The sequence below is a fragment of the Monodelphis domestica genome, chromosome 3 (assembly GCF_027887165.1).
Source record: "Monodelphis domestica isolate mMonDom1 chromosome 3, mMonDom1.pri, whole genome shotgun sequence".
Lineage (NCBI taxonomy): Eukaryota > Metazoa > Chordata > Mammalia > Didelphimorphia > Didelphidae > Monodelphis > Monodelphis domestica.
The window spans coordinates 81,855,555-81,870,708 of NC_077229.1; the positions used below are offsets into that span (position 1 = coordinate 81,855,555).

The 15,154-nt window shown below is 38.0% G+C and overlaps 1 protein-coding gene across 6 annotated transcripts in view; it reads left to right on the forward strand.

The window, feature by feature from the left end:
• Positions 1-10,555, forward strand: part of MED26 (mediator complex subunit 26) — a 127,568-nt gene extending 117,013 nt beyond the window's left edge. For 4 of the 6 annotated variants that reach the window (XM_056822287.1, XM_001363095.3, XM_007489740.3 and 1 more), the window contains exons 2-3: positions 6,940-7,014; positions 7,836-10,555. In XM_056822287.1, the coding sequence (XP_056678265.1) occupies positions 6,940-7,014; positions 7,836-9,527 (1,767 nt within the window). In that variant the 3' untranslated portion in view covers positions 9,528-10,555. Of the gene's footprint in view, positions 1-283; positions 4,907-5,731; positions 5,853-6,939; positions 7,015-7,835 lie in introns of those variants that run through there. The other 2 variants (XM_056822288.1, XM_007489742.3) reach the window with 2 other exon arrangements.
• The last annotated feature ends 4,599 nt before the right edge of the window (positions 10,556-15,154 follow it).

Sequence of the window (15,154 nt, forward strand, 5' to 3'; positions counted from 1 at the left end):
ATCATTTAGAATTGCCTTTATCTACAATGCTGTTACTGGGTGTCGTTCTCTAGGTTATTCCTGCTTTATTGTGTATCAGTGTTCATATAGGTCTTATGTTTCAGACATCTCTTCCGTCATTTCTTGTGTTGTGGTTCAGTAACATTCCATTACACTCATGTACTACACCACTCTCCAATTTATGGGCACACTCTTATTGTTCTTTGGCAGGGCAAAAAGAGGCATTACAAATTTATATATATATATATATTTATGTATGTATGTATGTATGTATGTATATGTATGTATGTATGTATGGCTCTGCCCACCTTCCCCCTTCTTTTGGGGTATAAACCTACTGGTGACATCTCTAGATTAAAGGGTATATATAGTTGTGGTTTCCAATTGTGCTTCATTACAGCTGGATTATTTCACAATTCCACCAATAGTAAATGAGTAGACCATGGGGGAAAATGTAGAGGGCTTGTAAGATGAAAGATTTAAGAGAAGGACAATTCAGAGGATAGCAGTGTGTTTTCTCAAGTTGGAGACATGGTGAAAGCAATTTCTAATGGTAGTGCATTCAGAAAAAGAATGGCTTGTAGCTTATACATTTCATGTAAGTTTCAGACAGTATTCCAAAGATTTACTAAAAATGTGGTCACTTTTGTTAGGAAGTAGTATGGTCAATAAACATTAACCCTTAATGTACATTAGGCCACTGAGGAATAAACACTGTTCCTGCCTTCAAGACTCACATTCTAGGAGGGTTGGCCATATATAAGTAACTAGCCATATTAAGAGTAAATAATCTCAAAGGGAGAAAATATTGGGGTCACAGGAAAAGTCTCCTGCAAGAAGATGATATTTGAGCTGAGTCTTGAAACCAGGAAAACTAAGAGGCATAGACAAGCCAATAAAAAACATAGAGAGTGGAAATGGAGTTTTGTATGTGAGGAACTGCAAGGAAGCCAGTGTCACTGGATCATAAAATCTGTGGGGAGTGAACCAAAGTGTAGGAAGATTCGAAAGTTGGTGAGAGCACAGATTATAAAGAGCTTGAAATACTAAATAGGGTTCTTTATATTTGATACTAGAAATAATGAACCACTGAAGTCTATTGAGTAGAAAGATTACATGGTCAGACCAAAACTTTAGGGAAAATTGCTTTGAAAGGTAGAAGGTGATGAGAATTTGACCTAGAATAGCGCCAATGTGAATGATGACGGTAGGAAGGATATATAAAAGAGACATGAAGGGTAAAAGTAACATGATTTATTAGCAGATTGGATTTTGTAAGGTGAGAGATTGTATGATGCCAAGGTCATAGACCTGTGTGATTGGGAGGATAGTATACCCTTGACAGTAATAAGAAAGTTATGAGTAGAGGATTTGAATTAATGAAAAGGGATTTAAGTATCGACTTTGTGTTAAGCATTGTGCTCAGGTCTGGGCATACAAAGAAGGAAAGCATAAACATCTTATATTCTAATGGGGGGGATGAGACAATATCAAAAAAGAGGTGCATTTTGATTTCGAAAGGGAAAAGTGGCAGAGCTGATAGTACCATAGCTTACGATTCCAATTCCGTAACTAGGGATAGAAAAAGATAAATTAGGCTCCAATTTAAAGATAAAATTTTTAACAGAAAAATTTGATGATCCAGAACTTTGTTTCTGTTTGGTCAGAATTCATTTAACTGCCTAATATGTGCTGGGTACTGTGCTAAGCCCTGGGAATTCAAAAAGAGGCAAAATATAGTCCCTGTCCTTAAAGAACTCAAAATATAATAGGGAAGACAGCAGGCAAACAATCAGATATGTAGAATAAATAGGAAATAATTAAGGGGGGGCATGGCACAGTTGTTAGCCAGGCCTGGAGATGGGAAGTCTTGAGTTCAAATTTGACCTCAGACACTTCCTAGCCGTGTGACCCTAGGCAAGTCATTTAACCCTAACTGCTTAGCCCTTACTGCTTTTCTGCCATGGAACTAATACTCCGTATTGGTTCTAAGATAGAAGATAAGGGTGTAAGAGAGGGAGAGGTAAGGACTCCAGAATGGAGAAGGGTTTAGAGAAAGCTTCCTATAGAAGATAGGATATTAGTTGGAACTAAAAGGAAGTTGGGGGAGGCAGTTGACCAACTAAAAGAGCATTAGTAACTTTAGAGAGTGCATTTTTGATGGAATGTTGAGCTTATAAGTAGGAAGTGGGACATACCTTCTGGAACTCTTGATTTTCTTGTTAAATCTCCTTCCTGGATCTGTTCGTTTTGGTCATCTCACATTTATCTATCAGCTTCAGATATCTGTCTCCCCTCCCTCTCTCAGGCTTTTCCCTTCTTCTTTTCCCCTTTTAAAGGGCTAAGAAGAGAGTGAAAGAAGAGAAAGTGGAGGTTTTGATTATAGACAGCTCTTTCAAGGAGTTTAGCCATAAAGGGCAGAAGAAATATAGTGGGAACGGAAGGATCAAGGGTGAATTCGGTGAGATACAGGCATGTTTATAGGTAATAAGGAACCAATTAACAGGAAAAGACTAAAAATAATTTGCAGGATAGAGATGGCAGAGGGACCAGTGTAAAAAAGTACCAGAATGATAAATGAGGGGAAGCTAATGGGCAGCAAATAACTTCAAAATTTTCTTAAATATAAGGCAAGGTTCCTTGGAAAGGGTGTGCCATGGGACGTTTGAAGAGGGATGAAAAAGGTTTGGAAGAGCCCTGTAGAGATTTATATCAAACACCATTTTCCATAGGAGCCCTTTACCTGCTCATGTCTTTCCCTCTAAGATTACCTTTTATCTACTCTGTCTTGTGTCCCTTTTAAACTGAATTTCTTGAGCAAGGAGTGCTAATGCTTTTACTTTACATTCTTGGCATTTAGCATAGTGGCTGATACATGGCAACTGCTTGATAAATACTTGTTGATTGATAGATTTAACTCAGTTTTAGATGACAATGAGAATTAAGTGCATAATTTTCTCTTATGAGTGGTTAAGGGAGCCCTGAGTAGGTCATAGAAGTTGATGCAGGTGTTCAAGGAGGAATTAAAAATTCCTGAATTATGAGAGTAAGGGATTATACTGGAGAGACACACACACACATACACACTCTTTGTGCATCAGTCTTACAGAAGAATAGAGACTGTTAGGGGTCTCTAAGGATCTGGAGCAGGTAATATTTAGGTAGAAGGAGTGGATTTTAAAGGAAGAATACAGTAACTTGATGGAAAGAATAAAAAGATCCAAGATAAATGGGTTTAACAAGAAATCAAGAGTTCCTAAGGTTAACATTTCACACCTGTCAATTGACCCATATGGTGGTAAAGGAAAGTGATTAATGTTGAAAGGAACATGGCAAAATTGGGACATTTGTGCATTGTTGGTGGAGATCAGAGTAAACTGATCCAGCCATTCTGGAGGACAATTTGGAACTAGGCCCAAAGAGCTATAAAACTGTGCATACCTGTTGATCCTATAATACTACTACTGAGTCTGTATCCCAAAGAGGTAGTAAAAAATGGGGAAGGACCTACTTGTACAAAAATAGTTATAGCAGGCCTTTTTGAGGTAGAAAAGAATTAGAAATTAAAGGGGTGCCCATCAATTGAGGAATGGCTGGACAAACTGTGGTTTAAGAGGGTGATGGAATACTATTGTACTGTAAGAAATGATGAACAAGATGATTTCAGAAAGAGCTGAAAAGACCTACATGAATTGATGTAGAGTGAAATAACCAGAACCTGGAGAACATTATACATAATAACAGCAATAATGTGGGACTCATCGGTTGTGGAAAGACTTAGTTAATCTCATTCAGGACAGTTCTGAGGGACTGATAGCAAAGAATGCTATCCACTGCCAAAGAAAGAAGTTGTTGGGAGTCAATGCAGATCAAAGCATGATATTTTTTAAATTTGGGTTTTATATGATTATTCTTTTATAAAAGCAAACAACATGAAATATGTTTTGCATGACAACCTGTGTGTAACCCAGAAAAAAGATAAGATAAAGTTCTTTGTTTTATCTATCAAAAGAAAGGGGAAAACTAAGAATTCCATAGAATGGAAAGGGAAGTCAGAGGATGTAACTTTTTGATTAAGGATAAGAATGAGAAGAAAGGTTGGGATGGGGTTACTAAATTAAAGGATAACACTTTTCACCTTAGCATATGTTGATTCTGAATCATAAGGATAAGAGGATATCAAGTTGGGGATTGGCCTGCCTTAGCATACTGGAAGAAAACGTATGTAATCAGTGCCCTTGCCAGGGTACAGTGATCATTAAGCATCAACTTAGAGTATTGGTGTTTAAGAATTCTGTCAAGGCATCTGGATCTGTAAACACTGGTTTTCCAATGCTTCTGAGACTCATGTTTGAAGTTAGGACAGCAGCCTTGTTCCAAGCTCATACCCAGCTATCCTTATTTTTATATCTAAAGGAATTAAACCCAGAGAGGTTCCTGGCTAGGAAAGCCAGGATTTTTACCCAAGTCTTCTGACTCCAAATCTAGTGTAATGTTTGTTTTTACGACTCATTCTAACCAAAAGAATCACCCCCTCTCTAACATCCTTGTCAAATGGTCATCTAGTTGTAATACCTTCAATGACTGCACTTAATGTCTTTGTTATTGTTGTTCTGTTACTGTTGTTCAGTTTTGTCCATCTCTTTGTGACCTAATGGAGCATAGTATGCCAATCCTTCTATCCTTCATTATTTCTTTTAGTCTGTCCAAGTTCATGTTTGTTGTTTCCATGACACTAATTCTGTTTCTTTTCCCTCTGTTTGCCAGGAAGTGACAGGATCTACTTTGGATAATTCTCATTGTTGGAATGTCCTCATCGAATCATAAATATTTTTCTTCAACTTTCCTACCCCATTGGTTCTAGTTTTCCCCTTTGAGGTCAAGCAAATGGCAATATCTAGAGCAGGTATATATAGATGGGTTGGGGCAGAATCCATTACACTCTTTTCCCTTTCAGTCAGCCCCTCTTCCAAACTTGCATGTGATATATTTTCCTAGGCAAGTAAGTGGAGGTATTGACCTACGGGATTGTCCTCATTTGAGATATCCCTGTATCATTTTGCTCATGGATCCAGTCTTTATCCTTGTCCTTTTTGTTTTTTATTATTGCACCACTAACATTTTGCATTTAGCTTTGCAAGCCATTTTACAGATGTTAACTCATTTGATTGACACTTCAATTTTTTTCAATGGAATATCAGCTTGAAGTCAGGTAGGGCCTCAAGACACCAGTACTGTGTGACCTTGGACAAGTCACTTAATCCTATTTTTCTCATCTGTAAAATAAACTGGAGGAAGAAATGGCAAACCATTCTACTGTCTTTGCTAAGAAATACCCGAATGGAGTAATAAAGAGTCAGACACTGCTAAAATAGCCTAAAAACAACAAAAACCAAGTTGAATGTTGAGTATGAGTAGTCTTCCAAACCCTTTATGAAGAAGGGGTAGATATTCCCCTTAATTGACCATTGGGTTTGGATCATTGGTCTTAAATTCAGTTGGTACTCTTCAAAAACAAAGGACCAATGGGATGGGGATGTATTTTGTCATCTTTTTATTGTTTAGGCTTGTCATTGCAATTGCATAGAATTCACTTTCAGATTGTTTTTTTCCCCCTTCACATTGTGGCTAGGTAAATTATTTTCTTAGTTCTGCTTACTGCAGTCACTCAATGCATAGAAAGTTTTCCCATTGTTCTCTAAATTCATTTTCTTTGTTTTTTATGGTGCAGTGTTATGTACAACAATTTGCTTTCCTATTGGTAGAAAACACCTACTTTGTGACGAAGTCTTTGATTCTACACAAAGGGCTATTATTGATAGATAATTTGTCTGGGATTTCTGGATCAGATGGTAACGTATATCGTTATATATATTAGCATACCCTCCCTCCCCACAATCATTCCAAATTAGTTTCCACAAGGGTTTGATGAAGTTACAGACTTTACTAACAGTGTAGTTTTGTGCTTCTCTTTCCAACATTACTCCTGCATAAAACATTTCCATCTGTTGGTGTCTTTGTCATTTTCCTGGGTATGAGAAAAACCTCTTGAGTGGTTTTGATTTGCATTTCCCCCAATAGTGTGAATACTTTGTCAATTTTATCTCACATCTCTGTATATTAAGGAACATGTAAATTTTTAGTGGCTTACTGAAAAATGAGTGTTTGCTACATAGCAAAAGAAAATAATCATTGTTTCCAAACTGGTTTTCATATAAGCATAAATTTGGATTTAATTTTTATTAGTATATCATCTTTATATCCTAGTTCATCATTGAAGAATGGTGATGGTTCTAAGTTATGGTCAAACTTTAAATTATGTTGTACTTCCCCAGAAAGACAGATGAGCTTCTCCTTAAAATTTATCAATAGAATCCAGTCTATTTGCAAAGTTTGTCACTCATTTATTGAAGTAGTTTACTGCAGGCAAAATAAATTTTATTGCTTTCTTTAAAATTTTTTTTTATCTCTATACTTTGGTTCTTTACCTTTGTGCTGAGCAATTTCTGTTTAATTTTATCATTTGTTTGTGATTCTATCTGTTCCACTAGATTGTAAGCTCCTAAAGGGCAGGAAATCAATCTTTGTATCCTCAGGAAGGCTAGTTGGGATATGGAATGGCGTGGCTGTAATATTGTTCCTAGAAGTCTTTCCTTTTTATCATTGCTTATAGTTGGTTTTCCTTTGGTTTCTAAACCTTTGTCTTCAGGCCTAGAGCTGTTATGGAGTTTGTTCTGATTGAGATGTTTGCCAGAAACTAGAACCTTTTTTTGCTGGGGATATAGAGAAAGGCAGATAAGCCCCTGGTCTCAAGAAGCTTATAGTTTAATTCCTGTCTTTGCAGGAAAGAAGCCTGAAGTGGACTGAATGTATGTAACACCTTTTTACAGTGTTCTAGGGAAGGAAATGAAACTAATAACTATGATTTTATCATTGCAGATCCATAACATGGTGGCAGTGCTGGAAGTTATCTCCAGCTTGGAGAAATATCCCATTACCAAAGAGGCACTTGAGGTATGTATGACCCCTTATAAGAAAATTTTGTAATATTGAAAAGTATAAGGACCAACTACCTGTCTAGGTGTCATACTCCTTAACTTTGGCAGGAACCCCGAGTGTCTCAAAGCAGTTTTGAGCTAAAATATTTTACTGCAGTCTTCTCAGCTTTCATTTTGTTTTGAACACCAAATCTCCTGCTCTTTGTGAATTGTAGCATACCTTCAGTCTATATTTCTGTGTGTACCAGTATGCTTGTATGTTTTTTTGTTTGTTTGTTTTGTTTTGTTTTGTTTTTGGTACTGGAATCATGAAAACTGATTGTTTCTATTTGCATTAATTTTTTTGTTTAAAGAAACAATTGGATTAGAATTTTAGTTGCTTCTATTCTACTCAGAACCTGATATAAGGACAAGCAACTGCCTTAGGGCATTACATCCAGGCATGTGTACATATGTATATATGTGTGATGGTATATTGCTTGCCCACATGCAGGTACAATGAGAGGCATTATGAAATATGACTTTCTGCAAATATATTTTTCTTTAGTGCCTGTAGTGCACTTACCTTGTGATGCATATGTATCAAGTTGTATATGTTATATAGAAGACTTGGAGTTTCCCATGGATCTTAAGTAACACATTGGGGACTCAATTCCTAAAAACTTTACTAGGGAAACACACATCTCCTGCCTTTGTTCTGGTTCTAATTTAGTCTCCCCACCTTATATATTTTGATGGATTTCCGATTCCTTAGGGGATAATATTATTCATTAAGATGCTTCTGACTCAGGGTGTTTATGATATTTTTGGAGATAAAATATCTCTCTTTGGTTGCAGGAAACAAGGCTAGGAAAACTCATCAATGATGTAAGAAAGAAGACGAAAAATGAAGAACTTGCCAAACGTGCCAAGAAATTGTTGCGGAGTTGGCAAAAGTTAATTGAACCCGTGACCCAGAATGAACCAGTGCCAAGGGGATTGCCGAACCCACCTGGGTCAGCAAATGGCGGCGCTCACAATTGTAGGCCAGATGTGTCACCTGCTACAGTTCCTGGGTCCAAACCTATTCATGAGCTGAAAAATAGAAATGATATTCAAAAGCTGAACTCCCCGAAAACAGAAAAACTGGGAAATAGAAAAAGAAAAGGAGAACACCGTGATGGACATCAAGGCCCTCCTTCCAAAGTTTCCAAAGCTAGCCACGAACTGTTACAAAATTCTTCTCCCCTTCCAACTAATGGGATTGGGGGAAGTCCTGAAAATTTCCCCAGCCCTCTTGATGTCAGTCTTCATACAGGGCCTGAAAGCAGCAGGACAGAACACAGTGAGAATGATAAACACAGTAAGATACCAGTCAATGCCGTCAAACCTCACACGAGTTCTCCCGGACTTGTAAAGCCTTCCAGCACTTCCTCACAACTAAAGACTACAGTGCTTCAGCACCATGAAAAGCCGGAAGAACCTGTAGGGCAGCACCAACCTAAGAGTCCCCGCTGTTCGTTTAGTCCTAGCAACCTAAGGCATGAGCCATTTGTCCGGCAGCATCCTACATATGCACCAAAGGGTTCTCTGCCTAGTCCATCTCAAAGGTCCCATTTCTTAGATGCTACCCAGGCTTCATCACCCTCTTCACGAGCACCATCACTGATGCAGCCCTCAACACCTCCGGTACCCACAAAAAGACCTGAGGCTTCCCATCAGCCTGGAGTAGAGGCTTCTCAGCACTGGCAGGAACACACGTCTTCTGAAAGTCATCAGCGGCATCTTGGGACCCTCCAGCACATGTCTCCTGGCTGCAAAGTGAGCTCGCCACCTGGGGAGCCCCTGATGCCACGGGTGGGGTTTTCTCCAGAGGCTTCCAAGATGGACAGTGATGACAATGCTGCTTCTGGGTCTGACAGTAAGAAGAAGAAGAGGTACAGATCTAGAGACTACACAGTGAACTTAGACGGACAGGTTCTAGAAGGAGGCGTCAAGCCTGTCAGGTTAAAAGAGAGAAAAATCACCTTTGATCCCATGACTGGACAAATTAAACCTCTAACACAAAAGGATTCTTTGCAGGTAGATATCCCTGCCCTTGCTGAACAGCACAGGACAGAACCGGACAAGCCGGAACAAAAAACCAACCTGCAGAGTCCTTTTGAACAAACGAACTGGAAAGAGTTGTCCAGAAATGAAATAATTCAGTCCTATTTAAACAGACAAAGTAGTTTGCTTTCCTCATCAGGCGTACAAACACCAGGAGCTCATTATTTCATGTCTGAATATTTAAAGCAGGAAGAAAGCACTAGAAGAGAAGCTAGAAAGACTCATGTTCTGGTGCCAAACAGTATATCCACAGACCTGCCTGGAGTTAGTAGAGAGATCACAAATGATGATCTCAACAGAATAAGGCAACTCCATTGGCCAGGGGTGAATGGTTGTTATGATACACAGGGTAATTGGTATGATTGGACGCAGTGCATATCTTTAGATCCACACGGTGATGATGGTAGATTGAACATCCTGCCTTATGTCTGCCTAGACTGAATATAAGGTTGCTAAAATGCTTTCACATCTGCAATTAGCAAACACAGCAGGGCAGACTCCATGCTGTTTAACATGGAGAGTGCACCTCTTGTCCTGGAAAACAGGCCTGGATGAGGGTCTTGAGGGGCTGATCCTTTGTAGCTCTTCTGTCTAAGTTCTTCTTTTGTGAAATGCTGCTACCAGTTTACTAACAAAAATAGCAAAGGAAGGGCGTACGAAGGACAAAGAATTGAGTTCAAAACTCTATAGCAAACCAGCTATAAAAAGTGTTAGTCCCCAAAAGGTTCAAATGATTTCCAGCACATGTGAATGCCGGAATCTTATCTACAGGCAGGTACAGAATACTTGTGGAAGAGTTACCTTAAAAGTACGCATCTATTTATTTGCATTGATTTTTTTTTTTAATTTGGCAGTGAGATGTCTGTGAGACAGTGTGCAACAGCTGTAGTTTTATTTGTATTTGCATCATCTCTCTGTTGAACGATTAGGTTATTTTAAGTCACATGGTGCAGAGATTTTTTTCAAACTGCAGCCATGCACTACTGCAGTTACCCAGTTTCCAACTCTACATTCCGTAGGCATCCACATATTTTAGTCTGGTTTCGGTTTAAATCCAGTCTCCAAGAAATGCTGCAAAAATTTAGTTTTTTAAAGCCCCCTCCCTTACCCTTGCCCAGTAGCCAAATAATTTTTGTCCTTTTTCCCTTCCTGCAAATTTCTAGAAAACTTAAGATTTTCTAGATTCCAAAAATGTAACTGCGGGTGCTACTAGTGTGTAACTGTCCTGTGAGGGAAGAGGGAGCCTGTTTTGTATGCTGGAAATATACTTGTTACCATTCCTTTAGATATTGTTTGCCTTACGGATATTCATCATAAACGCGATTTGCAAAAACAAAGAGCCTTAGTGAATGTACAGTGACTAGACTTCTGTGTTCTCCAGATGCAGAAGGGAGCAACTTTGCTATTTGGTCCTTTAAGTGGACACATTGTGATATAAATGTGGAAATAAAAAAAATTTGCACAAAAAAGTTGTCAATTATTAATAATTTTTCCTCCAACTGTTAAACATGGACTGGTCTTCTGCTATTGTACTCCATCTTCATCCTCCCCCATACTCCCAGTTTCTTCCTCACCCAAGGAAAGCAGAAAGAAGTGGACTTGTAAGAGGAATGGAAGGATGGGTTTTCATGAATATGACTCACAAAGAGGAGCACTTTATATATAATATCAAGACAAGTCCTGCAAAGTTAAATGATTCTTGTGTCTAGATTTAATATTTAAAATTTCAGTAACTTAGAAGTGTCAGTTTCTGCTTAGGAATGCTATATGAAGGCTACTACAGACAGCTCAGAGTATCTTAGTCAAGAAGAACAATTGGACAAGCTTTTTGTCACAAAAAAAGCATTTTCTTAGTAATCCAGTTAAGTTTCATTTGGAAAATTATTCCTCTATTGCAAACTGCAATGGAAATAATTAAGAAATTTAATTTTTAAAATTATGATGATTAAGCAAAGCACAGCATGGATATAAAACTATTTAGTTGACCTATTTGCCAACATTTGGGTTAATCCTGTTATTAATGCCTGACACTAACAAGTTCTTTGTTCTGCCATGCTACCTCTTGATTTACTTCAGGCAGCCTCACTCATTTATTTCCAACCATTTCTAACAGATTCTCCTGAAATTTCCTCCCACCTTGGAATTAGAGATTTGAGGTGAGGAAAAGGGAGATGAGAGAAATCAATAGATAATTTATTAGGTAACTACTTCATATCAGGTATTGCCAGGTGGTGGGGTTATAAAGACCAAAACGGAAACATGAGAATGTTCCCCAGATGCAGGAGTTATACAAATAAATAAATACAGTAGAGGGAAGAAAGGATAAAAGCAACTTGAAGTGTCTGGAAAATTTGGGGGAGGTGGTATTTGAGCCATCAAGGAAATGAAGAGCTCTACAAGGCTGTGGTTAGGAGGGAACCTCAATCCACACCTGGCCTGCAACTGGTACAAGGGTTTGGTGTTGGGGGTAGGACATATTGTGAGGAACAGGAATCAATTTGATTATACCACAGAGTGTGAAGGGATATAATAGATGATGAAGCTGAAAAGACCAGATGAAGCTGGGTGGTTGTAATGATATTTAAAAGCCAAATAGAGGAGTTTTCACTGTTTTTATTTAATAAGACTTCTACTTGGGCCAGATTTGCAGTTAAGGACAATTACTTTGGCAATTTTGTGGATATTGGATTGGAGTCTGTGACTGATAGACAACATTGCAATGGTCCAGAGAAGTGATGAGTGAGGACCTGAATTAAAAAGAGTGACTATGTGAACATCAACAAGGGTAGGAAGGGGAAGCTGGGTAGCTCAGTAGACTGAAAGCCAGGCCTAGAGATGGGAAGTTATAGGTTGAAACTGGCCTCAGACACTTCCCAGCTGTGTGATCCTAGGCAAGTCACAACCCCCAATGCCTAGCCCTTACCACTCTTCTGCCTTGGAACCAACACACAGTATTGGTTATAAGGTAGAACGTAAGGGTTTAAAAAAAAAAAAAGATGGGTGGGAGATGGGTCAGGTCTTTTGTGAAAAGAGAAATGACAAGTTTTTGCAGCTAGTTGGTATGTGGGAAAAGAGGAGAAGGACAAAAAGTAGAAACTGTAGGATTACATGAAATAAATGGAAAAAAAAAGAATTAACTCAAAAGTGGAGCAGATGGAAAGAAGAGAAGAAAATGTTCCTCCTACAGAATGTCATTATTTCCGAAGAAATACTTCAATATCTTATATATGAATGGTATCCAGTATTAATAAGAGAGATAGAAAAAAAGGATTAACATATCCCTGTTTTCCCTAAGAAAGCCACTACTTTTCCTAAGAAAGCCTTACTACCAATTGGCTTATTGCCTAGGATGGCATCAGTGTCGGTTGCTCTTGCTCACTTATTTACCAGAGATTTAACGAAACCCCATTTGTGTTATTCTGGCTGAATCATTTGTCAGAAAAATCTGAGGAGAAAAAAATTCACCAAACATCATCCATTCATAGAGGGGTGCTGTGGCAAGATTCCAGAGACACCACTAACTTAAGACCTTTGCTGGGCCCTGATTTCTTCATCCGTAAATTGGAGGAAACTTAAGGGAAAAGCTTTGTATATAGCAGTACTTTTAAGACCAATCAGTAAATCTTGGTGGCAGTGGGATTTCAGAAAAAAGCTTATATTCCAATCTCTTCTCCGCCAATCAAACTCTGTAATCAAATTGATGCCTTCTTAGTAAGGTGTAAGTATGCAGGGGGTAGGAGCAGGTTTTGTGCTTATTCCACAGTAATCTTTTCTGTAATGTGAGATTTAATTCTAATAGAACTGACAACTCTACCAGGAAGCCTTGCCAGATCCTTGTTTTTGAAGAAACTTGGGTTGTCAGGAACCCTGGATTAATCCTCTCTCTGTTGCTAACTTGTTTTGCATCTTGGGACAAGTCACATTTCCTTTTGAACCTCTATTGTATTACTGGCAAAGCAAAATTATTATAGCTGCTTTGATATTTTAAAATGTACTATATTTTGTGCTGAAACACTTTTCTATTAAACTTGATTTTTAATCTTAGATACTTTATGTAACACCTATTGTATGTACATTGAATTTTTGAGACAATGAATGTGACCACCTCTAAAATTTTTAAGGGGCCATAAAAGGATCTTTTAATTAATACATTAAATAATAATCTAATCCTCTAATTAGAATCCTACACATTACATCAGGCCTGGAAGAAAATATAGAGATAACCTAGCAGAATTTCATTTTACAAATGAAACCAAGGCCTAGAAAGGTAGTAATACCTTAAAATTTAAACAAATGATTGGTTGAATTGGGACTTAAATACAGGTCTCTGGTTAGAGCACCAGTGCTACTTTCATCAAACCAGATGTTATCTATTCAAAATCTTTGGCTTTACTAGGATGATACTATCTCTCAAAAGCAAATCTTCCTCTAAAGGATAAATTCTTACTGCAAAGTTTTGTTTTTTTAATGTACAAATACAATCAGAACTAGTTTCTGCTACTAATTTTTTTATAACTGGCTCAGTCCCTTAGCCACAGTCACCTTTAGATTCCCTGTCTCTAAAATGTGGATGCTGGAAAGCATATCATGGCATAGTGGAACACGGATTGGACTTGGAACCAGAAGAATTGGGTTTTGCTAATTTATCTTTTTAACAATGAATGTAGTTCTGTAGGCCTCACGTTCCTCATCTGTAAGGTGGCCTATAAATTCTTCCAGGGCAAATATTATAGGATTCTAGTACCTAAAGTAATTCACTGACCTGAAAACCTTCAGACTGTCAGCAGTCTCAAAATTTTCTAACAATAAAAAGTTCTCCAGATTTGCTCCTTGGTTCTACCAGAAGTACTTTCAGATGTCTGTTTTCAAGAAACAAGACAGCAAACTGAGGTAAGTTTGTGAAATAAATACTTAAATGTTAAATTATGGTAAAAGCTCACATTTATATAGGGTTTTTTTTTTAAATTTATAGCAGACTTTAAATACATTACAACATTCAATTTTTAACTTTTCAAGGTAGGGGCTCTTGTCTCCCATTTTACCAATAAGAAAACTGAGTCTGAAAGAAGTTAAATTACTTTCCTGAGCTCACATAGCTATCACCAGGCAAAACTTTAACTTGGGTATTCTTATCTTCAAAGGTTTTTAATTTACAGAAGCCACTTGATCTGGGAGAGGCCTCAGACCACTGAATGTGAAGCTAGAAGGAATTTAAGGATTATTTGGTTCAAACCAAATTTTTCATTTTGCAGATGAGGAAACTGAAAGAGCAGTTCAGATGACATGGCCAAGGTTAAAAAATTAGCCGAGTCTGGATTAAAACCTTTAGACAAAATAATGCTTTTCTGGCATGGATTTAGGTGAACCATCTTAGCATGTTTCAGAAATATAATCTAAAGAATAGAAACTGCATTTCTGAAAGTACTCATTTTGATTTTTTTACATCCCATACTTTTGCTTCAGGGATGACTTGTAATGTTTTAGTTTAAACTGTATCCAAGTGGCAAGTCTCACTAGATCCTTCTGCAAAGTTCCCTGGCTCCCATTTAGGAATATTGGGTTCTTTGTCTACTCTTCACTACATACATGCTGGCTCCTCAGATGGGGTTCCAGATTAGACGACTTCTAATGTAGTCCATGTACCACCCTAACTTTTTGATAGGATGACAAAGCTATGCTCTTCCTTTAGACAGTTGGGGAAGGAGAGCAGTAAAAGTGGCACACACAGTAACATGAGTTAGGATAACTACATGGAGTGGGGCTTTACCAATTTTTTGGCAATGGGTGGCTTCCTTTACTCCATCTGCCTCAGTTTATCATTTTGTGGAAAACGACATCTTTATTTTGTTTCAATGTGAAGATGGACCTAGATTAGATATTGAAGGGCTCCCTCAATAAGCTTACTTCCATTAACATAACAATGGTCCTGGGTGGCATAGGTAGTGCAATCTGGAGCCTTTTTTAAACTGAACAAACTGAGCAATTAAATCACCTGGCCAATATGAAATGCAACTAGAAAGTCTCTTAGAAATCTAGTGCCCTGAACTTGGTAGGCACTGTTTATTGAA